Source organism: Hemitrygon akajei, chromosome 8 (genome assembly GCF_048418815.1).
Source record: "Hemitrygon akajei chromosome 8, sHemAka1.3, whole genome shotgun sequence".
NCBI lineage: Eukaryota > Metazoa > Chordata > Chondrichthyes > Myliobatiformes > Dasyatidae > Hemitrygon > Hemitrygon akajei.
Window position 1 is genome coordinate 765,285 of NC_133131.1, and position 24,245 is coordinate 789,529.

At 54.4% G+C, this 24,245-nt stretch overlaps 1 protein-coding gene across 1 annotated transcript in view; it reads left to right on the top strand.

The window, feature by feature from the left end:
- spag5 (sperm associated antigen 5) overlaps window positions 1-24,245 on the top strand; it is an 82,644-nt gene that overhangs the window by 33,630 nt on the left and 24,769 nt on the right. The window contains exons 5-11 of the mRNA XM_073053001.1: window positions 2,280-2,399; window positions 8,878-8,970; window positions 9,630-9,764; window positions 17,560-17,653; window positions 21,062-21,209; window positions 21,815-21,874; window positions 23,240-23,393. Of these exons, the coding sequence (XP_072909102.1) occupies window positions 2,280-2,399; window positions 8,878-8,970; window positions 9,630-9,764; window positions 17,560-17,653; window positions 21,062-21,209; window positions 21,815-21,874; window positions 23,240-23,393 (804 nt within the window). The remainder of the gene's footprint in view (window positions 1-2,279; window positions 2,400-8,877; window positions 8,971-9,629; window positions 9,765-17,559; window positions 17,654-21,061; window positions 21,210-21,814; window positions 21,875-23,239; window positions 23,394-24,245) is intronic.

Genomic DNA, 24,245 nt, shown 5'->3' on the forward strand with positions numbered 1-24,245 from the left:
AGACCCCGTGAGGGAGCTCGCGTTGATCCAGTTTACTGTAACCAGTATTTGTGGTTTTGACTTCACTGTGAAGTTTACCTGGAGGAACCTGGCTAGGCCACGTTGTATACACACTGTGGCAGTGTGGGCTGCCCCTGTTACGTGACCTTTGGACGGGTTTAAACCCCACCCCAGACAGGTGAGGGTGAGATCCTTGTACATGATGTGGTGACTTTTAAATCCTGATCCTGCTGCCTGTGATATTGGTGCAGAGGATAGAATGATCTACATAGAACTGTACAGCAGCCTCCTGCCATTTAGGTTCTCTGCACGTCCATAATGAGGCGTAGAACTTGGAGGTTGGGTGTTTTATTTGCTGTGACAAGAGCCAAGAAAACCGATAATGAAACAGAAACTGTGCCCATCTCAGACCTGAGGTAGCAACACTCCAGTGATAATGAAAGACCTCTTCTGTAGCCAGATTCAAATGGTGTGATGCTACAGGGAAACAGAAGCTTCTAGCAAATACAGCATCAACTATACAACAACTACTGGAACATTCTCTGAACAATTATATAAATCATTCTATGATAATCATAAATAAACACAAACAGGAAAGTTAAACTACATAGAACCATAGAACATTACAGCACAGAAACAGGCCTTTTGGCCCTTCTTGGCTGTGCCGAACCATTTTTCTGCCTAGTCCCACTGACCTGCACCTGGACTATATCCCTCCAAACACCTCTCATCCATGTACCTGTCAAAGTTTTTCTTAAATGTCAAAAGTGAGTCCGCATTTACAACTTCAACTGGCAGCTCATTCCACACTCCCACCACACTCTGTGTGAAGAAGTCACCCTAATGTTCCCTTTAAACTTTTCCCCTTCACCCTTAACCCATGTCCTCTGGTTTTTTTCTCCCCTAGCCTCAGTGGAAAAAGCCTGCTTGCATTCACTCTGTCTATACCCATCATAATTTTATTCACCTCTATCAAATCACCCCTCATTCTTCTACGCTTCAGGGAATAAAGTCCTAACCTATTCAATCTTTCTTTGTAACTCAGTTTCTCAAGACCTGGCAACATCCTTGTAAACCTTTTCTGCACTCTTTCAACCTTATTAATATACTTCCTGTAACTCGGTGACCAAAAGGATATTACATGAGAAAATAATCCAAGACGCTTCACCCCGGTGGCCGAGATCCCTTCCCCAGGATCGTGCTGGGGACATCCACGTTTTCTCTAACCCTCCAACCTGACTATTCACTCCACTGCACCCTCCTGCCAAACTCTCTCACCTCCAAGTGAGGCCTAACCAGAGTTTTATAAAGCTGCATCATTACATCGCGTCTCTTAAACTCTATCCCTCGACTTATGAAAGCTAACACTCCATAAGCTTTCTTAACTACCCTGTCTACCTGTGAGGCAACTTTCAGGAACCTGTGGACATGTACCCCCAGATCCCTCTGCTCTCCACACTCCCAAGTATCCTGCCATTTACTTTGTACTCTGCCTTGGAGTTTGTCCTTTCAAAGTGTACCACCTCACACTTCCCCGGGTTGAACTCCATCTGCCACTGCTCAGCCCACTTCTGTATCCTATCAATGTCTCTCTGCAACCTTCGACAATCCTCTACACTATCCACAACACCACCAACTTTATGGATGTAGTTGAAAAGGTATAAAAACACAAATTGAGTAACAGATTATGTAATTCAATGAAATACAGAACAAATGAGAACACTACCGATACCATAAAGCTGTGTAAGTTCCTAATAATTTATCGATGACACTCAGTGTACTCTGCCATGTTCTTTTGATTGACTGTAAATGAACAATCTGCTCAGACACCTGGTGTAGATAATGGACTGTATTCATACAACACTTCATGCGTCCTCTAAATCTTCATTTTCATTGCAACAATTCAAGATAACTGTCAATACCTCCAAATTCTTTGTAGTTCCTAACTTGTTGAAGTAGAGAGTTTGTTTTGTTTTCACTCCCGGCCGTTTCTGGCATCTCCAAGCCTGAATACTCATTTCTTGCCAACTACGAGTGACAAAAATCACTGGTTTTTGCAACTGATTCCGTTTAAAAACTGATCACTCTAAGCACAGTGTGGTGTCTAAAGGCCACACATGCACGCGACTGACACTAGTTAGAAACTGTTTGGCAGCAGCCTTCTGCCCCGATTAACGGAATTAACCAGAATCCACTGTATATTGAGAACCTCGATCTGACTGAACCCCAGCTCTCCAGTGCGAACTCTGTTCACCTGTTGTTTCTGCCTTCCCCGTCAGCTGGAGGAGCGTTACCAGCAGCTGTATCTGGAGCAGGCGGCCAGGCTGCGGGAGCTGGAGCTCGGGCTGCAGCAGTGCCGACAGCTCCACTCCACCATCAGCACCTTCCAGCATCAGCAGGTCAGTCCGTGCAAAGAAACTAGTGAGTACAGGAGCTTGGCTGACTGGCACGGCGAAGGGTGGGAAGAAAGCTCGCTTTCCTGGCTGGCTGCCAGTGACCAGTGTCGGTATTAGGAACACTTCTTTTCACATTGTACGCCAATGACTTGGATGATGGGAACAATGGCTTTGTGGACAAGATGAAGAAAGGTGGGGGGGGCAGGTAGTGTTGAGGAAGTGGGGGTCTGCAGAAGGATTTGGACAGATTGGGTGAAGAAATGATAGATGGAATACAGATGGAAGTGTATGGTCATGTACTTTGGGAGAAGGAATAGAGGTATGGACTGTTTCCTAAAGAGGGAGCAAATGTAGAAATTGAAGCTGCGAAGGGACTTGGGAGTCTGTGCAGGATTGAAGGTTAACTTGCAGGTTGAGTCAGTGGTGAGGAAGGCAAATGCAATGTTAGCATTCATTTCGAGAGGACTAGAATATAAAAACAAGGATGTAATGTTGAGGCTTCTTAAAGCACTAGTCAAACCTCACTTGGAATATTATGAGTTACCTAAGAATGGATGGACTGGCATGCAAGCAGGCTTTTTCCACTGAGGCTAGGGGAGAAAAAAACCAGAGGACATGGGTTAAGGGTGAAGGGGGAAAGTTTAAAGGGAAAATTAGGGGGGGCTTCTTCACACAGAGAGTGGTGGGAGTGTGGAATGAGCACCGGATGAAGTGGTAAATGCGGGCTCACTTTTAACATTTAAGAAAAACTTGGACGGGTATATGGATGAGAGGTGTATGGAGGGATATGGGCCAAGGTGCAGGTCAGTGGGACTAGGCACAGCCAAGAAGGGCCAAAAGGCCTGTTTCTGTGCTGTAATGTTCTATGGCGTTAGAGAGGGTCCAGAGGAGGCTCACGAGAATGATCACAAACACAAGAAAATCTGCAGTTGCTGGAAATCCAAAGCAACATGCACGAAATGCTGGAGGAACTCAGCAGACCAGCAGCGTCTTAGGAAAAGAGAACAGTCGATGTTTCGGACCGAGATCCTGGAGTCCTGATGAAGGGTCTCAGCATGAAACATCAACTGTACTCTTTTCCATCGTTGTTGCCTGACCCACTGAGTCTCTCCAGCCAGCAACCCTCAGTTTAACCCCAGCCTAATCACAGGACAATTTACAGTGACCAAGTAATCTACTAACCTGAAGACGAGCGTTTGATAGTTCTGGGTCTGTACTCACTAGCGTTTAGAAGAATGGTTGGGAGAGTGGGGAACACATTGAACTGTTTCCTATGGTGTGGTGGTCCAGATCCAGGGGGCACAGACTCAAATGTAGGGACACCCTTTAGAACAGAGATGAGGAGGAATTTCCTCAGCTGAAAGGTGGTGAATCTGTGGAATTTATTGCTGTGGAGGCAGAGTCATTGGGTACATTTGAAGCAGAGGTTGATTGGTTCTCGATTAGTCAGGGCATCAAAGGTTACAGGGAGAAGGCAGGAGAACGGGTTGAGAGGGATAATAAATCAGCCATGATGGAATGGCAGAGCAGACTCGATGGGCTGAAAAGCCTAATTCTGCTTGTATTTTCTATGTTCTGCTCTGGGATCTGCATAAAGTCTGTGTTTGGGGAGTCAGTTTCAGGTCTGGGTGATTGAGTGGATTCTGGGTTTGGGAGGGGGTCTGGGTGGTCTGTGTTTGGGGAGTCAGTTTCAGGTCTGTGTTTGGGGAGTCAGTTTCAAGTCTGTGTTTGGGGAGTCAGTTTCAGGTCTGTGTTTGGGAGGGGGTCTGTGTTTGTGGAGTCAGTTTCAGGTCTGTGTTTGGGGAGTCAGTTTCAGGTCTGTGTTTGGGAGGGGGTCTGTGTTTGGGGAGTCAGTTTCAGGTCTGTGTTTGGGAGGGGGTCTGTGTTTGGGGAGTCAGTTTCAGGTCTGTGTTTGGGGAGTCAGTTTCAAGTCTGTGTTTGGGGAGTCAGTTTCAGGTCTGTGTTTGGGGAGTCAGTTTCAAGTCTGTGTTTGGGGAGTCAGTTTCAGGTCTGTGTTTGGGAGGGGGTCTGTGTTTGTGGAGTCAGTTTCAGGTCTGTGTTTGTGGAGTCAGTTTCAGGTCTGTGTTTGGGGAGTCAGTTTCAGGTCTGTGTTTGGGAGGGGGTCTGTGTTTGGGGAGTCAGTTTCAGGTCTGTGTTTGGGAGGGGGTCTGTGTTTGGGGAGTCAGTTTCAAGTCTGTGTTTGGGGAGTCAGTTTCAGGTCTGTGTTTGGGAGGGGGTCTGTGTTCGGGGAGTCAGTTTCAGGTCTGTGTTTGGGAGTGGGTCTGTGTTTGTGGAGTCAGTTTCAAGTCTGTGTTTGGGGAGTCAGTTTCAAGTCTGTGTTTGGGAGGGGTCTATGTTTGGGGAGTCAGTTTCATGTCTGTGTTTGGGGAGTCAGTTTCAGGTCTGTGTTTGGGAGGGGTCTGTGTTTGGGGAGTCAGTTTCAGGTCTGTGTTTGGGAGGGGGTCTGTGTTTGGGGAGTCAGTTTCATGTCTGTGTTTGGGAGGGGTCTGTGTTTGGGGAGTCAGTTTCAGGTCTGTGTTTGGGAGGGGTCTGTGTTTGGGGAGTCAGTTTCCGGTCTGGGTGATTGAGTGGACTCTGGGTCTGGGAGGAGGCCTGGGCAGTGTCTGGGTGATTGAGTGGACTCTGGGTCTGGGAGGAGGCCTGGGCAGTGTCTGGGTGATTGAGTGGACTCTGGGTCTGGGAGGGGGCCTGGGCAGTGTCTGGGTGATTGAGTGGACTCTGGGTCTGGGAGGGGGCCTGGGCAGTGTCTGGGTGATTGAGTGGACTGTGGGTCTGGGAGGGGGCCTGGGCAGTGTCTGGGTGATTGAGTGGACTCTGGGTCTGGGAAGGGGCCTGGGCAGTGTCTGGGTGATTGAGTGGACTCTGGGTCTGGGAGGGGGCCTGGGCAGTGTCTGGGTGATTGAGTGGACTCTGGGTCTGGGAGGGAGCCTGGGCAGTGTCTGGGTGATTGAGTGGACTCTGGGTCTGGGAGGGAGCCTGGGCAGTGTCTGGGTGATTGAGTGGACTCTGGGTCTGGGAAGGGGCCTGGGCAGTGTCTGGGTGATTGAGTGGACTCTGGGTCTGGGAGGGGGCCTGGGCAGTGTCTGGGTGATTGAGTGGACTCTGGGTCTGGGAGGGGGCCTGGGCAGTGTCTGGGTGATTGAGTGGACTCTGGGTCTGGGAAGGGGCCTGGGCAGTGTCTGGGTGATTGAGTGGACTCTGGGTCTGGGAGGGGGCCTGGGCAGTGTCTGGGTGATCGAGTGGACTGTGGGTCTGGGAGGGGGCCTGGGCAGTGTCTGGGTGATTGAGTGGACTCTGGGTCTGGGAGGGGGCCTGGGCAGTGTCTAGGTGATCGAGTGGACTGTGGGTCTGGGAGGGGGCCTGGGCAGTGTCTGGGTGATTGAGTGGACTCTGGGTCTGGGAGGGGGCCTGGACAGTGTCTGGGTGATTGAGTGGACTCTGGGTCTGGGAGGGGGCCTGGGCAGTGTCTGGGTGATTGAGTGGACTCTGGGTCTGGGAGGGGGCCTGGACAGTGTCTGGGTGATTGAGTGGACTCTGGGTCTGGGAGGGGGCCTGGGCAGTGTCTGGGTGATTGAGTGGACTCTGGGTCTGGTAAGGGGCCTGGGCAGTGTCTGGGTGATTGAGTGGACTCTGGGTCTGGGAGGGGGCCTGGGCAGTGTCTGGGTGATTGAGTGGACTCTGGGTCTGGGAGGGGGCCTGGGCAGTGTCTGGGTGATTGAGTGGACTCTGGGTCTGGGAGGGGGCCTGGGCAGTGTCTGGGTGATTGAGTGGACTCTGGGTCTGGGAGGGGGCCTGGGCAGTGTCTGGGTGATTGAGTGGACTCTGGGTCTGGGAGGGGGCCTGGGCAGTGTCTGGGTGATTGAGTGGACTGTGGGTCTGGGAGGGAGCCTGGGCAGTGTCTGGGTGATTGGGTCTGGGAGGGGGCCTGGGCAGTGTCTGGGTGATTGAGTGGACTCTGGGTCTGGGAGGGAGCCTGGGCAGTGTCTGGGTGATCGAGTGGACTCTGGGTCTGGGAGGGGGCCTGGGCAGTGTCTGGGTGATTGAGTGGACTCTGGGTCTGGGAAGGGGCCTGGGCAGTGTCTGGGTGATTGAGTGGACTCTGGGTCTGGGAGGGAGCCTAGGCAGTGTCTGGGTGATTGAGTGGACTGTGGGTCTGGGAGGGGGCCTGGGCAGTGTCTGGGTGATTGAGTGGACTCTGGGTCTGGGAGGGGGCCTGGGCAGTGTCTGGGTGATTGGGTCTGGGAGGGGGCCTGGGCATTGTCTGGGTGATTGAGTGGACTCTGGGTCTGGGAGGGGGCCTGGGCAGTGTCTGGGTGATCGAGTGGACTCTGGGTCTGGGAAGGGGCCTGGGCAGTGTCTGGGTGATTGAGTGGACTCTGGGTCTGGGAGGGGGCCTGGGCAGTGTCTGGGTGATTGAGTGGACTCTGGGTCTGGGAGGAGGCCTGGGCAGTGTCTGGGTGATTGAGTGGACTCTGGGTCTGGGAAGGGGCCTGGACAGTGTCTGGGTGATTGAGTGGACTCTGGGTCTGGGAGGGGGCCTGGGCAGTGTCTGGGTGATTGAGTGGACTCTGGGTCTAGGAGGGGGCCTGGGCAGTGTCTGGGTGATTGAGTGGACTCTGGGTCTGGGAAGGGGCCTGGGCAGTGTCTGGGTGATTGAGTGGACTCTGGGTCTGGGAGGGGGCCTGGGCTGTGTCTGGGTGATTGAGTGGACTCTGGGTCTGGGAGGGGGCCTGGGCAGTGTCTGGGTGATTGGGTCTGGGAGGGGGCCTGGGCAGTGTCTGGGTGATTGAGTGGACTCTGGGTCTGGGAGGGGGCCTGGGCAGTGTCTGGGTGATTGAGTGGACTGTGGGTCTGGGAAGGAGCCTGGGCAGTGTCTGGGTGATTGAGTGGACTCTGGGTCTGGGAGGGGGCCTGGGCAGTGTCTGGGTGATTGAGTGGACTCTGGGTCTGGGAGGGGGCCTGGGCAGTGTCTGGGTGATTGGGTCTGGGAGGGGGCCTGGGCAGTGTCTGGGTGATTGAGTGGACTCTGGGTCTGGGAGGGGGCCTGGGCAGTGTCTGGGTGATTGGGTCTGGGAGGGGGCCTGGGCAGTGTCTGGGTGATTGAGTGGACTCTGGGTCTGGGAAGGGGCCTGGGCAGTGTCTGGGTGATTGAGTGGACTCTGGGTCTGGGAGAAGGCCTGGGCAGTGTCTGGGTGATTGAGTGGACTCTGGGTCTGGGAAGGGGCCTGGGCAGTGTCTGGGTGATTGAGTGGACTCTGGGTCTGGGAGGAGGCCTGGGCAGTGTCTGGGTGATTGAGTGGACTCTGGGTCTGGGAGGGGGCCTGGGCAGTGTCTGGGTGATTGAGTGGACTCTGGGTCTGGGAGGGGGCCTGGGCAGTGTCTGGGTGATTGAGTGGACTCTGGGTCTGGGAGGGGGCCTGGGCAGTGTCTGGGTGATTGAGTGGACTCTGGGTCTGGGAAGGGGCCTGGGCAGTGTCTGGGTGATTGGGTCTGGGAAGGGGCCTGGGCAGTGTCTGGGTGATTGAGTGGACTCTGGGTCTGGGAGGGGGCCTGGGCAGTGTCTGGGTGATTGAGTGGACTCTGGGTCTGGGAAGGGGCCTGGACAGTGTCTGGGTGATTGAGTGGACTCTGGGTCTGGGAAGGGGCCTGGGCAGTGTCTGGGTGATTGAGTGGACTCTGGGTCTGGGAGGGGGCTGGGCAGTGTCTGGGTGATTGAGTGGACTCTGGGTCTGGGAGGCGGCCTGGGCAGTGTCTGGGTGATTGAGTGGACTCTGGGTCTGGGAAGGGGCCTAGGCAGTGTCTGGGTGATTGAGTGGACTCTGGGTCTGGGAAGGGGCCTGGGCAGTGTCTGGGTGATTGAGTGGACTCTGGGTCTGGGAAGGGGCCTGGGCAGTGTCTGGGTGATTGAGTGGACTCTGGGTCTGGGAAGGGGCCTGGGCAGTGTCTGGGTGATTGAGTGGACTCTGGGTCTGGGAAGGGGCCTGGGCAGTGTCTGGGTGATTGAGTGGACTCTGGGTCTGGGAAGGGGCCTGGGCAGTGTCTGGGTGATTGAGTGGACTCTGGGTCTGGGAGGGGGCCTGGGCAGTGTCTGGGTGATTGAGTGGACTCTGGGTCTGGGAGGGGGCCTGGGCAGTGTCTGGGTGATTGAGTGGACTCTGGGTCTGGGAGGGGGCCTGGGCAGTGTCTGGGTGATTGAGTGGACTCTGGGTCTGGGAAGGGGCCTGGGCAGTGTCTGGGTGATTGAGTGGACTGTGGGTCTGGGAGGGAGCCTGGGCAGTGTCTGGGTGATTGAGTGGACTCTGGGTCTGGGAGGGGGCCTGGGCAGTGTCTGGGTGATTGAGTGGACTCTGGGTCTGGGAGGGGGCCTGGGCAGTGTCTGGGTGATTGAGTGGACTCTGGGTCTGGGAGGGAGCCTGGGCAGTGTCTGGGTGATCGAGTGGACTCTGTTGATTCCCTACAGAACTCCCTGCAGAAGGAAGTGGAGGACAGTCTTTCAGCCGCTGACTCTGCTTGTGAGGAGATGCAGAGGGAACGAGAGCGGATGATGGAGCAGGTGAGGGAATGGAGACCAGAGACCCCCCCCCTGACTGGGACGCGTGTCTGGGGATATCTTCCCATCAGCACTAGGCTCCCTGCGAGATGGCTCTCCTCTCCCCTGGGGCACCACGATGCAGCAGGTGACGGGCAGGGAGGAGGTGCCTGCCCCCACTCCACCCGGCAGCTGTTTGCCCCTCCCCCATCGCCAGCTGTGCTGCCTCGTCCTCGCTCCTGCATCTGTTCATGGTGCCCGAGCGTCTGGCGACCCTCCAGACGTTTGGGGGGAGGACCTACGAGTGGGAATACCGTTGTCCACCAACAGCCAGCACAGTCCGGGTCACACGCATCCGCACAGCTTAGTAAGCCAAATCCGGGCGCCCCTGGGCTGCGGGAGGAAACCGGAATACCCGGAGAAAGCCCACGCAGTCACGTGGAGAACGTACAAACTCCTTACAGGCCGTGTTGGGAATCGAGCCGCTCTTCAAGCTGGCTTTGTAATGAGTAACACGTTCCCGTGCTCCCGTGTCACCCTGCAGGTAGTGATCTACCTCCAGCCTGTGACCATGCCCTCCCACGTAACTGATGAACCGTCCGAAGCAAACCCCCACGGTCACAGGGAGAACAATGCCGGAGTGAACTCTGAGCCCGAGCTAACTGACTGTTCTGTCGTCACAGCTGCAGGATGCCAGGCAGCTGGCCCGCGAGAGCACCAGGACGCTCCGAGCCATGGCCCAGGCAACCAGCAAGGCCCGGGAGGAGGCCGCAGCCATGAAGAGCCAAGCGGCAGAGGCCGAGTGGAGGAGGGTGAATGTAAGTGGCTCCTCGCCTGTCTCTCACAGCTCCCTGTTCTTGCAACCTTCCCCTCCCCAGCCTCCCTCAGCAAGCCCTGTGTCAGCCCCCAGAGCAGAGATGACCTTCCTAGTTCCCCAGCAAGGGTAGCAGCCCTTTTAACACGAGGCTGGAAATCCAGAGCAGCACACACGGAATGCTGCAGGTCAGGAATGAACAAGCAGTCAGTGTGGACGCTGCCTGACCTGCTGAGTTCCTCCAGCATTGCGTGTGAGACTGAGAAAGCAGTTGGCCGACAGTATCCATTCATGGGCGGCTCTGGAACAATTATCTGCTTATTGATCAATAACTGAGGGAATAATCAATAATCTCTTCCCCATTCCTATTCTACAGACGTTCCAGCAGATCTGAGTGTTGCAAAATGCATTCCCCGTCCCCTTCCCCGTCCCCTTCCCCGTCCCCTTCCCCGTCCCCTTCCCCGTCCCCTTCCCCGTCCCCTTCCCCGTCCCCTTCCCCGTCCCCTTCCCCGTCCCCGTCCCCGTCCCCGTCCCCGTCCCCGTCCCCGTCCCCGTCCCCTTCCCCGTCCCCGTCCCCGTCCCCGTCCCCGTCCCCGTCCCCGTCCCCGTCCCCTTCCCCTTCCCCTTCCCCGTCCCCTTCCCCTTGTTCCAGATGAGATTAGCTCTGTTTGTCTCAGGAATATCCAGACAGAAATGTTAGTGAAATGTGTCGTTGTGAACAATCCAACCCTTCCTTCCCACATAACCCTCCAGTTTTCTACCATCCATCTTCCAATCTAAGAGTCTGGCCGCAGGTGGCACAATGGCACCAGTGCCAGATCCACGTCGGGCCACCCCCGAGCACACTTTCCATCCGTGCCGGGTTGAATGTTGAGCCAGCCACTCGGCCTTGTGAAAAACACAAGGGTCGAGTCAGGAACATTCATACTGTGACCCGTTAATCCGAAAGGAGATCAGTCCTGACACTGCGCGCCAGACGAGAATGGCTGACTGTCTGGTGCGACATGCTGAAAACCAACCTGGCAACGTGTTCCACGCACCCACTCTCTCTGTGTGTATAAAAAACCCCCACTCTGACATCCTACCCTATTCTTTCCTCCAATCTCATTAAAATTGTCCCCTTGAGTTAACCGTTTCCGACCTGGGCAAAGTCTCAGGGTCTCCGCTCAATTTATACCCCTTTCATCTTCGGTAAGGGGTTTGATTTACTTTGAATGGGCTGGCTCTTGGTTTGCAGACTGTCTGTGGAAAGACAGATCTCAGGGTTGTGTACTACATACATAATAATAATGTACTTTGACTTGTGAACCACCTTGTACATCTCTGTCAATCACTTCCCATCCTTCGCTCCAGAGAGAGAAGCCCCAGCTCGCTCATCCTATCCTGACAAGACACCATCTCTAATCCAGGCAGCATCCTGGTCAATCTCCTCTGCACCCTCTCTAATCCAGGCAGCATCCTGGTCAATCTCCTCTGCACCCTCTCTAATCCAGGCAGCATCCTGGACAATCTCCTCTACACCCTCTCTAATCCAGGCAGCATCCTGGTCAATCTCCTCTGCACCCTCTCTAATCCAGGCAGCATCCTGGTCAATCTCCTCTGCACCCTCTCTAATCCAGGCAGCATCCTGGTCAATCTCCTCTGCATCCTCTCTAATCCAGGCAGCATCCTGGTCAATCTCCTCTGCACCCTCTCTAATCCAGGCAGCATCCTGGTCAATCTCCTCTGCACCCTCTCTAATCCAGGCAGCATCCTGGTCAATCTCCTCTGCACCCTCTCTAATCCAGGCAGCATCCTGGTCAATCTCCTCTGCACCCTCTCTAATCCAGGCAGCATCCTGGTCAATCTCCTCTGCACCCTCTCTAATCCAGGCAGCGTCCTGGTCAATCTCCTCTGCATCCTCTCTAATCCAGGCAGCATCCTGGTCAATCTCCTCTGCATCCTCTCTAATCCAGGCAGCGTCCTGGTCAATCTCCTCTGCATCCTCTCTAATCCAGGCAGCATCCTGATCAATCTCCTCTGCACCCTCTCTAATCCAGGCAGCATCCTGGTCAATCCACTCTGCACCTTCTCTAATCCAGGCAGCATCCTGGTCAATCTCCTCTGCAGCCTCTCTAATCCAGGCAGCATCCTGGTGAATCTCCTCTGCACCCTCTCCAATCCAGGCAGCATCCTGGTCAATCTCCTCTGCACCCTCTCTAATCCAGGCAGCATCCTGGTCAATCTCCTCTGCACCCTCTCTAATCCAGGCAGCATCCTGGTCAATCTCCTCTGCACCCTCTCTAATCCAGGCAGCATCCTGGTCAATCTCCTCTGCATCCTCTCTAATCCAGGCAGCATCCTGATCAATCTCCTCTGCACCCTCTCTAATCCAGGCAGCATCCTGGTCAATCTCCTCTGCACCCTCTCTAATCCAGGCAGCATCCTGGTCAATCTCCTCTGCATCCTCTCTAATCCAGGCAGCATCCTGGTCAATCTCCTCTGCATCCTCTCTAATCCAGGCAGCATCCTGGTCAATCTCCTCTGCACCCTCTCTAATCCAGGCAGCATCCTGGTCAATCTCCTCTGCACCCTCTCTAATCCAGGCAGCATCCTGGTCAATCTCCTCTGCACCCTCTCTAATCCAGGCAGCATCCTGGTCAATCTCCTCTGCACCCTCTCTAATCCAGGCAGCATCCTGGTCAATCTCCTCTGCACCCTCTCTAATCCAGGCAGCATCCTGGTCAATCTCCTCTGCACCCTCTCTAATCCAGGCAGCGTCCTGGTCAATCTCCTCTGCAGCCTCTCTAATCCAGGCAGCATCCTGATCAATCTCCTCTGCACCCTCTCTAATCCAGGCAGCATCCTGGTCAATCTCCTCTGCACCCTCTCTAATCCAGGCAGCATCCTGGTCAATCCCCTCTGCACCCTCTCTAATCCAGGCAGCATCCTGGTCAATCTCCTCTGCAGCCTCTCTAATCCAGGCAGCATCCTGGTCAATCTCCTCTGCACCCTCTCCAATCCAGGCAGCATCCTGGTCAATCTCCTCTGCACCCTCTCTAATCCAGGCAGCATCCTGGTCAATCTCCTCTGCACCCTCTCCAATCCAGGCAGCATCCTGGTCAATCTCCTCTGCACCCTCTCTAATCCAGGCAGCATCCTGGTCAATCTCCTCTGCACCCTCTCTAATCCAGGCAGCATCCTGGTCAATCTCCTCTGCACCCTCTCTAATCCAGGCAGCATCCTGGTCAATCTCCTCTACACCCTCTCTAATCCAGGCAGCATCCTGGTCAATCTCCTCTGCATCCTCTCTAATCCTGGCAGCATCCTGGTCAATCTCATCTACACCCTCTCTAATCCAGGCAGCATCCTGGTCAATCTCCTCTGCATCCTCTCTAATCCAGGCAGCATCCTGGTCAATCTCCTCTGCACCCTCTCTAATCCAGGCAGCATCCTGGTCAATCTCCTCTGCATCCTCTCTAATCCAGGCAGCATCCTGGTCAATCTCCTCTGCACCCTCTCTAATCCAGGCAGCATCCTGGTCAATCTCCTCTGCATCCTCTCTAATCCAGGCAGCATCCTGGTCAATCTCCTCTGCACCCTCTCTAATCCAGGCAGCATCCTGGTCAATCTCCTCTGCACCCTCTCTAATCCAGGCAGAATCCTGGTCAATCTCCTCTGCACCCTCTCTAATCCAGGCAGCATCCTGGTCAATCTCCTCTGCACCTTCTCTAATCCAGGCAGCATCCTGGTCAATCTCCTCTGCAGCCTCTCTAATCCAGGCAGCATCCTGGTCAATCTCCTCTGCACCCTCTCCAATCCAGGCAGCATCCTGGTCAATCTCCTCTGCACCCTCTCTAATCCAGGCAGCATCCTGGTCAATCTCCTCTGCACCCTCTCTAATCCAGGCAGCATCCTGGTCAATCTCCTCTGCACCCTCTCTAATCCAGGCAGCATCCTGGTCAATCTCCTCTGCACCCTCTCTAATCCAGGCAGCATCCTGGTCAATCTCCTCTGCACCCTCTCTAATCCAGGCAGCATCCTGGTCAATCTCCTCTGCACCCTCTCTAATCCAGGCAGCATCCTGGTCAATCTCCTCTGCATCCTCTCTAATCCAGGCAGCATCCTGGTCAATCTCCTCTGCACCCTCTCTAATCCAGGCAGCATCCTGGTCAATCTCCTCTGCATCCTCTCTAATCCAGGCAGCATCCTGGTCAATCTCCTCTGCACCCTCTCTAATCCAGGCAGCATCCTGGTCAATCTCCTCTGCACCCTCTCTAATCCAGGCAGCATCCTGGTCAATCTCCTCTGCACCTTCTCTAATCCAGGCAGCATCCTGGTCAATCTCCTCTGCACCCTCTCTAATCCAGGCAGAATCCTGGTCAATCTCCTCTGCACCCTCTCCAATCCAGGCAGCATCCTGGTCAATCTCCTCTGCACCCTCTCTAATCCAGGCAGCATCCTGGTCAATCTCCTCTGCACCCTCTCTAATCCAGGCAGCATCCTGGTCAATCTCCTCTGCACCCTCTCTAATCCAGGCAGCATCCTGGTCAATCTCCTCTGCACCCTCTCTAATCCAGGCAGCATCCTGGTCAATCTCCTCTGCACCCTCTCTAATCCAGGCAGCATCCTGGTCAATCTCCTCTGCACCCTCTCTAATCCAGGCAGCATCCTGGTCAATCTCCTCTGCACCCTCTCTAATCCAGGCAGCATCCTGGTCAATCTCCTCTGCACCCTCTCTAATCCAGGCAGCATCCTGGTCAATCTCCTCTGCACCCTCTCTAATCCAGGCAGCATCCTGGTCAATCTCCTCTGCACCCTCTCTAATCCAGGCAGCATCCTGGTCAATCTCCTCTGCACCCTCTCTAATCCAGGCAGCATCCTGGTCAATCTCCTCTGCACCCTCTCTAATCCAGGCAGCATCCTGGTCAATCTCCTCTGCACCCTCTCTAATCCAGGCAGCATCCTGGTCAATCTCCTCTGCACCCTCTCTAATCCAGGCAGCATCCTGGTCAATCTCCTCTGCACCCTCTCTAATCCAGGCAGCATCCTGGTCAATCTCCTCTGCACCCTCTCTAATCCAGGCAGCATCCTGGTCAATCTCCTCTGCATCCTCTCTAATCCAGGCAGCATCCTGGTCAATCTCCTCTGCACCCTCTCTAATCCTGGCAGCATCCTGGTCAATCTCCTCTACACCCTCTCTAATCCAGGCAGCATCCAGGTCAATCTCCTCTGCACCCTCTCTAATCCAGGCAGCATCCTGGTCAATCTCCTCTGCACCCTCTCTAATCCAGGCAGCATCCTGGAGAATCTCCTCTGCACCCTCTCTAATCCAGGCAGCATCCTGGTCAATCTCCTCTGCACCCTCTCTAATCCAGGCAGCATCCTGGTCAATCTCCTCTGCACCCTCTCTAATCCAGGCAGCATCCTGGTCAATCTCCTCTGCACCCTCTCTAATCCAGGCAGCACCCTGGTCAATCTCCTCTGCACCCTCTCTAATCCAGGCAGCATCCTGGTCAATCTCCTCTGCATCCTCTCTAATCCAGACAGCATCCTGGTCAATCTCCTCTGCAACCTCTCTAATCCAGGCAGCATCCTGGTCAATCTCCTCTGCACCCTCTCTAATCCAGGCAGCATCCTGGTCAATCTCCTCTGCACCCTCTCTAATCCAGGCAGCATCCTGGTCAATCTCCTCTGCACCCTCTCTAATCCAGGCAGCATCCTGGTCAATCTCCTCTGCACCCTCTCTAATCCAGGCAGCATCTTGGTCAATCTCCTCTGCACCCTCTCTAATCCAGGCAGCATCCTGGACAATCTCCTCTACACCCTCTCTAATCCAGGCAGCATCCTGGTCAATCTCCTCTGCACCCTCTCTAATCCAGACAGCATCCTGGTAAATCTCCTCTGCACCCTCTCTAATCCAGGCAGCATCCTGGTCAATCTCCTCTGCACCCTCTCTAATCCAGGCAGCATCCTGGAGAATCTCCTCTGCACCCTCTCTAATCTAGGCAGCGTCCTGGTCAATCTCCTCTGCACCCTCTCTAATCCAGGCAGCACCCTGGTCAATCTCCTCTGCACCCTCTCTAATCCAGGCAGCATCCTGGTCAATCTCCTCTGCATCCTCTCTAATCCAGACAGCATCCTGGTCAATCTCCTCTGCACCCTCTCTAATCCAGGCAGCATCCTGGTCAATCTCCTCTGCACCCTCTCTAATCCAGGCAGCATCCTGGTCAATCTCCTCTGCACCCTCTCTAATCCAGGCAGCATCCTGGTCAATCTCCTCTGCACCCTCTCTAATCCAGGCAGCATCCTGGTCAATCTCCTCTGCACCCTCTCTAATCCAGGCAGCATCTTGGTCAATCTCCTCTGCACCCTCTCTAATCCAGGCAGCATCCTGGACAATCTCCTCTACACCCTCTCTAATCCAGGCAGCATCCTGGTCAATCTCCTCTGCACCCTCTCTAATCCAGGCAGCATCCTGGTAAATCTCCTCTGCACCCTCTCTAATCCAGGCAGCATCCTGGTCAATCTCCTCTGCACCCTCTCTAATCCAGGCAGCATCCTGGAGAATCTCCTCTGCACCCTCTCTAATCCAGGCAGCGTCCTGGTCAATCTCCTCTGCACCCTCTCTAATCCAGGCAGCATCCTGGTCAATCTCCTCTGCACTCTCTCTAATCCAGGCAGCGTCCTGGTCAATCTCCTCTGCACCCTCTCTGATCCAGGCAGCATCCTGGTCAATCTCCTCTGCACCCTCTCTGATCCAGGCAGCATCCTGGTCAATCTCCTCTGCACCCTCTCTAATCCAGACAGCATCCTGGTCAATCTCCTCTGCACCCTCTCTAATCCAGACAGCATCCTGGTAAATCTCCTCTGCACCCTCTCTAATCCAGGCAGCATCCTGGTCAATCTCCTCTACACCCTCTCTAATCCAGGCAGCATCCTGGAGAATCTCCTCTGCACCCTCTCTAATCCAGGCAGCGTCCTGGTCAATCTCCTCTGCACCCTCTCTAATCCAGGCAGCATCCTGGTCAATCTCCTCTGCACCCTCTCTAATCCAGGCAGCGTCCTGGTCAATCTCCTCTGCACCCTCTCTGATCCAGGCAGCATCCTGGTCAATCTCCTCTGCACCCTCTCTGATCCAGGCAGCATCCTGGTCAATCTCCGCTGCACCCTCCCTAATCCAGGCAGCATCCTGGTCAATCTCCTCTACACCCTCTCTAATCCAGGAAGCATCCTGGTCAATCTCCTCTGCACCCTCTCTAATCCAGACAGCATCCTGGTCAATCTCCTCTGCACCCTCTCTAATCCAGGCAGCGTCCTGGTCAATCTCCTCTGCACCCTCTCTAAAGCTTCCACATCCTTCCTATAATGAGACAACCAGAACTGAGCACAATATCCCAGTGTGGTCCAGCCAGGGTTTTATAGAGCTACAACGTTACCTGCAGCTCTTGAACTCAGTCCCCCAACTAACGAAGGCCGACACACCGTTCACCTTCCCAACCAGCCTGTCAAGCTGTGCTGCGACTCAGGAATCCATGGACACGAAGCTCGAGGTTCCCGTTGCTCCACATTAACAACCCTGCAGTCTGCACCACTTCACACATTTCCAGATTGAACTGCCTCTTCTCATCCCAGCTCTGTTGTGCTGTTGTAATCTACAACGTCCTACACCACCCACAACTCCAGCAACCTCCGTGTCATGTACTAACCCATCACTGCACTTCCTCATCAAAAACAAACAGGTTCAGGAGTCTTTAGTGGGTTCTCAGTTGGGGTGCCAGCCTTGCCTCAGATTAAACTGGACATTTCCTTTGTCCCAGATGCACCAGGAACTGGAGAATTCCATGGGAAGGCTGCGTGAGGCGGTGGGCACGGTGAAGCAGCTCACTGCGGAGAAACAGCAGCTCAATTCTGGTAGGTACCAAGGAGGGCCCACATTATCGAGGGAGGGTCACACTGGGAGGTGGTACTGAGGGAGGGTCACACTGTGTGAGGGGTGATACCGAGGGGGGGGGTCGCACTGTGGGAGGGGTGGGACTGAGGGAGGACGGTACTGAGGGAGGGGTGTTATTGGGGCGGGGGGGTACTGAGAGAGGTTCACACGTTTGGAGTTCTCTCTCCTAAAGTTGCCAAAGAGTGGTTTTGGAGACTTTGGGAGTGTGGACTATCACCTGGGCAGCAGGTTGAGACGCTGTCCTTGCTGGAAGGATTTGTTTTGGTGAAGTGCAGAGTCTAACTTTGCCAGGAGTGGGGACAGATTTATTGTGTTTGTAACAGTGGATAACCCTTTCCGTTCGGAGTGCCTAGCTCAGGACGGGACTTTGGAGTGACCAAGGGAACAGCAGACTGGCCCCGGGAGACGGCTTCATTGTTTGTGGCTGCACAGACAGCACTGAGGGTTTCACACGCAGACTTCCCTGCCTGTCCACTCCACTCCATCCCATCTCCGAACTCTTCCTTTTTGGACTGTTTGCTGGTGCTGCACTGGGCGTAATGGTGTAACATCCCAGCGGTAACGTTGAGCTTTTGAATTCACGGCACGGTGCAGCTCTAAGATGTCTGTGCTGAAGTCGTATGCAGGGGCTGCGGGGTTGGGGGTTACAGCTCATGAAGAGGACCGCCCGTTCGAGCTGCTGACTTTGAAGAACGCTGTACAGCATCCTCCGTTCAGTAGGAATGCCCCTGTAAAAGCCCTGGCAGATGCTGTTGGAGTTTGTGAGGGCATCGTCGTGTCAGACAGCAATACCGTCAGACGTCCACCGCTGCAGAGTGCCTAGTTAAGGTTGACGGGTCCCTGACGGCGCCCTTGTGCTTTGGGAGGGGAGTGTGCCAGGGGTGCTCAACGTCAGGACAGCTGATCTCTGTTTGCCTGGAGCCATTCCTGTGCCTATTCTGCGGGAGGTTAACGGGTTTGGTTCTGCGTGAACCGGACACGGAGGTTGTCCTGTCGGCTTACACTGACAGCACCCTCCTCGTGGTCACCGACCCCGTTGACTTGCAGTGGGTGTGAGAATGCCAGCGGGTTTTCTCAGCTGCGTCCTCTGCAAGGGCCAACAGGAGAAGGGCTCGGGCCTCCTGGTGGGTCAGTGGCAGGTGGACTCCCTACCAGAGGGGTTGAGGCCGTTTCTGTGGAGCACCACACACCTCCTCTACTTGGGGGTCTACCTGAGCTCGACGGAGGAGAGGAATTGGAGACAAAGATCTCTGCCCGGCTGGTACACTGTTCGGCCTCTTTTGTGTGATCTCATACAGGGAGGGCATTAGTGACCGATCAGCTGGTCACCTCCATGATAGGGTACCAGCTGATTACTTTAGTCCTGTCCATGGTGTTTGTATCCAGGATCCAGAAGAGGCCGGTGGACTTCTGGGGCAACAGGAGGCATTGGGTCTCTCTGTGGTGCTGAGTATTCTGATCGCGGAGGGTGGTCAGTCATTGGTGTGTGTCCGCACCCAGCTGGCGGCTCTCCACCTCAGGACCCTGCAGAGATACCCGTACAATGACCGCCCTCCGAGCTGGCACACTGGAGACACACTTTCTCTGCCAGGGACCCTGCCTGCACCAGCCACACTAGTCTGAGGGAACTGCCTCACTTCTACCAAGAACCGTTGAGGGTATGAGGACTTGTCTCTTCCAGGCAGGGTGCTCTGGCTGCTGGGGACTGTTCCCAATCCTATTATGGTGGGTCTTGGGTGAGGAGGGGGCTCAGGGAACTAGAGGGCTCCTACCTGCACTAACACCTGGTCAGCCAGAAGTGCTCGTCGGACCCAGGCCTCAGAATACCTCGCGGGAGAGGGTCCTGCATAACGTGAGTCGTCTCATGGGGATGCCCACCGTGCGGTTCCGTGACGATTCAAAGCGATTCTTGTACGAGCTGTTCCTGCACAGCTTTCATCCTCGCCGCCGTCTGCCGACCGGACTCACCTTGACCGTCCGTGTTACCATCCGGCAGCGGAGGGGGCCCCCAGTGGAAGTATCTGTACACAGGGGCCCTTCCCCGCACACTGGGGACCTGGGGTGGAAGGTGTGGCACTGGGCAGTCCCGGACAGCAGGTTCACTGACACCCGTCCCCCTGTCCGTTCTGTGGCCGGGGGGAGTCAGTGTACACGGAGTGTCAGAGGTTGCAGCCCCTGTTTGAGTGTTTGAAGGGGCTGCTCGGGTTCTGGATCACTTCAGCCCCACGATCCTCCTATACGGACCCGGTTCGGGTGGGGGCGGGTGGCGAGGAGGATCTCCTCAGGGCTTGCTCCTGGGTCTGGACAAGATGGCCATTCAGAACAGACAGTTGAGGGCTTTGCCAGGGCCCATTGTCTGCCCCTCTTCTGAGGGTATGTTGGTGCCCGGCTGTCCTTGGAGAGGGAGCATGTGGTCACAGTGGGTACAGTGGGGAATTTCAATGAGCAGTGGCCCCCCCACTGAGGGAATGGACTGTTTTATAGACAGAAATGATCATAGTTTAATTTGAATTAAAATTATTTACTCTTGTACATACTGAATGTTTCTATTTTGTGTATTTGTTGTGTAAATTAAATTTATAGTTGCTTTAAAAAAAAGGGGTTGTAGCTACAGACCAAGTGGAAGAAGTTATTGACGGCAGTGTGGCAGGTCACGCCCCAGGGAGAGGTTCCTGCTCTCTCGTGTCTCTTGCTCTGGCTGTGTGACTCTGCAGGTCGTACAGGTGGTCGCTGTGATGGGGTTCTTACCTCTCCCACCCTTTCAGACAGTTCCAGGCCACCCCTCCCCTCTCTTTTTTCCTGTAACCCTTCCCTGTGTCTCTGCCCCTGGGCATTTGACCCTCCACTCAGAGAAGTGGCTGTTTGCCATTGACTATCCCAGCCTGTCATACGGACGAATTACCCCACGGTCTCCTGCTTCAATGAAAGTGACTCCAGGCCAGTCTCTAGCTTCCATCTTCCATCCCAGGCCCGGTGAGTCTGAGCACAGTCTCCTGGGCAGCTGTGCCTTTCTTGTAGTGTGATGAGTGGTTAGCACAACGACGTACAACACCAGCAATCGTGATCGGGGTTCAATTCCCACAGCAGTCTGTAAGGATTTGTACATTTTCCCTATTATCACGTGTGTTTCCTCTCGAAGCTGCTGTTAGGATCAGTAAGATGTGGGCATGCTATGTCGGGGCCACAAGTGCAGTGAGACTTGCGGGCTGCCCTCTGACTGTTGGTTGCTGAGGCAGACGATGCTTTTCTTGTATGTTCACTTGTGATGGATAAAGCCAGTCTTTACATCTGTAATGTGTACAGTGCCTGACCGGAGTCTCGGTCTGTGTCGATGGTGGCCCTGGTTAACCCTTTGCTTCCTTTCCCAGGCCTGGCTGCGCTGACCAAGGAGCTGGTGGAAGTAGAGCAGGACCGGGACAGGCTGATGAAGGAAAACAGCTGCTACTTTGTGGAGCTGGCAACGGCAGAGGCTGCACTCAAACTCTCAGAGGCCACTCTAGCTGAGAGGCAGGAGAGGTGAGTCTGCAACGGCACTGTGGCAAAGGAAGTGTTTCAGTGAACGTTTCTTGTACCTGTGTATCCCGATCTTCCTGACTCCTCCCCCTGTACCTGTGTATCCTAATCCTCTTGTCTCCCCGTAACTGTGTCCTAATCCTCCTGCCCCCCCGTGACTGTGTGTCCTGACCTTCCTGTCCCCCCGTACCTGTGTGTCCTGACCTTCCTGTCCCTCCCCCCGTACCTGTGTGTCCTGACCTTCCTGTCCCTCCCCCCGTACCTGTGTGTCCTGACCTTCCTGTCCCTCCCCCCGTACCTGTGTGTCCTGACCTTCCTGTCCCTCCCCCCGTAACTGTGTGTCCTGACCTTCCTGTCCCTCCCCCCCCGTAACTGTGTGTCCTGACCTTCCTGTCCCTCCCCCCCCGTAACTGTGTGTCCTGACCTTCCTGTCCCTCCTCCCGTAACTGCATCCTCTGACCTTCCTGCCACCTGTGACTGTGCTCCCTGATCTTCCCACTGTCCCCTCTCCCATGACTGTGCCCTGTCTTTCCGGACCCCACTCCCTCACACTGTGACTGTACATTCTACATTTTCTACCCTTTTGTCTGTTTCCTGCCCCTCTGTAGGTTGCAGGCCTCTGAGGAACGGAACAAGGAGATTGACTCCCTGCAGGAAACTGTGCAAAGGTAACCGTGTTCCGTGCTTCCTACTTCCAGTGCAACCCTGGAGTTACTTCGGGATATGTTCCGCTGCCGGGGTCTCTCCGCTGGTAAATCTGGGGCAGATTGGCAAAAATTTGCTGAGCCTGGGGGTTGCTGCCTCTGATCAGACGCTTGCATCAGGCAGCCGGCGTGCAGGAGGCCCTGATAAAGGGTGTTTGACAAATGGGGAATGGAGGTTTATGGAGAGGTGGGTTACTGACCAGCTGTCACTCAATGACTTAACCAACACAGACAAAAAAAGTGCAAAAGGCAACAAATGTGTAACTACAAAGAAAAAATAACAATAAGTAATCGATAAGTATTGAGAACATGAGGTGAGAGTCCTTGAAAGTGAGTCCAGAGGTTGTGGGAACATTTCAATGATGGGGTAAGTGGTTATCCCCAGGTTCAAGAGTCTGGCGGCTGAGGGGTAATAACTGTTCCTGAACGTGGTGGTGTGAGTCCTGAGGCTCCTGATGGTAACGTCATGAAGACAGCATTTGAAGTATTGTGAGCTGTTCTGGGCCACATATCTGAGACAGGGTCTGCTGGCTTTTGAGAGGCTTCAGAGGAGATTTATGGGAATAATGAAAGAGAAGCATTTGATGGCTCTGGAGCTTTGAAGAATGAGGGGAAACTCACTGAAACCTACTGAGTATTGAAAGGCCTAGATGTGCAGATGTTTCCATTAGTGGCGAGTCTTGGACCAGACGGCACAGCCTCAGAATTGAGGGCTGTCCATTTAGAACGGAGATGAGGAGGCATTTCTTTAGCCAGAGGGTGGTGAATCTGTGCAATTCATTGCCACAGACGGCTGTGGAGGACAAGTAGCCATCAGGTATATTTAACACGGACGACAATTGGTTTTTGATTAACAAGGACATGAAAGGTTACAGGGAGAAGGCAGAAAAATGGGGATGAGAGGGGTAATAAATTAGTTGTGATGGGATGGCAGAGCAGTCTTGATGGGCTGAATGGCCTAATTCTGTTTGCCTGTTATGGAACAGAAGAGGTGTTGAGTCCAAAACACAAGATTCTGCAGATGCTGGAAATCCGGGGCAGCTCTCACAAAATGCTGGAGGAACTCGGCAGATCAGGCAGCGTATGTGGGGAGGATTGAAGAGCTGATGTTTCAGGCCAAGACACTTCATCGAGATGGGAAGGGTCCTGGCCAGAAACGTCAGCCCTTTATTCCTCTCCACGGACGCTGCTTGTCTGAGTTCCTCCAGCATTTTGAAGAAGGTGAGTCTGGCGGGGCTCAGCACGGTGGTACGGAATGGTGGGCAGGTGTGACGGTCAAATGTTCTCTCTCCATGTCTGATTTCTCTGCTGCTTCATACCCACACCCAGTCTGAGGAGGGAGAAGGAGTGTGCGGAGGGAGCACTGACGGAGGCACGGGACCGCATCCTCAGCCTGACCCAGTCACTGCAGTCGAGGAACGAGGAGCTGCAGGACCTGTCTGACGTTCGGGCACAGGCCGCCCTGATCTCGGACAACTGCGAGGTAACCGGGCTGTGGGGTCCGTGTCTACGGTTAGAGATTGCCACAGGGAAGGAGCAGACCCACATCTCCCACTCCTTCCTTGACAGCATCACCAACGGCCTGTCCTGGTCTAACCATTATGGCCAAGAAACCTCACCAATTCCTCTACTTCCTCAGGAGCCAAAAGAAATTCAGCATGTCCTATCGACCCTTACTAACTTCCATTGAAAGCACCCTGTCCGGATACACCACAGCTTGGTACGGCAACAGCTCTGTCTGTGACCACAAGGAACTGCAGAGAGTTACGGACACAGCTCAGCACAACACAGAAACCAAACTCCCCTCCATGTCTGTACTTCTCACTGCCTCGGTAAAGCACTCAGTGTAATCAAAGACCCTTTCCATCCCGCACATTCTCTCACTTCCCCTCTCCTTTCAGGCAGAAGATACAAATGCCTGAAAGCACAGTTCAAGGCCAGATTCTACCCCGCTGTTATCAGTTTATTGAACAGTCCCCTAGTACCATAAGATGGACTCTTGACCTCAATCTACCTCATTAGGGCCTTGCTCCTTGCTCTCTGCCTGCACTGCCCTTTCTCTGCAACTATTACCCTTCGTTACTGTTTTACCCCGATGCACTGTGTGATGACCTGAGCAGAGTGTGAGATGAGCTATCCTTCACAGATGGCTGCGGACGACAAGTCATTGGGTAATTTAAAGCAGAGGTTGATAGGTTCTTGCTGAGTGAAGGTTACATGGAAATTACGGGAGAATGGGGTGGACAGGGTTAGTAAGATAACTGAGGTGAAGCTGGATCCTGCTGCCAGTGTCAGGGAGGAGTTGGTGTACAAAGGTGGTGTGCTGTCTAACCGT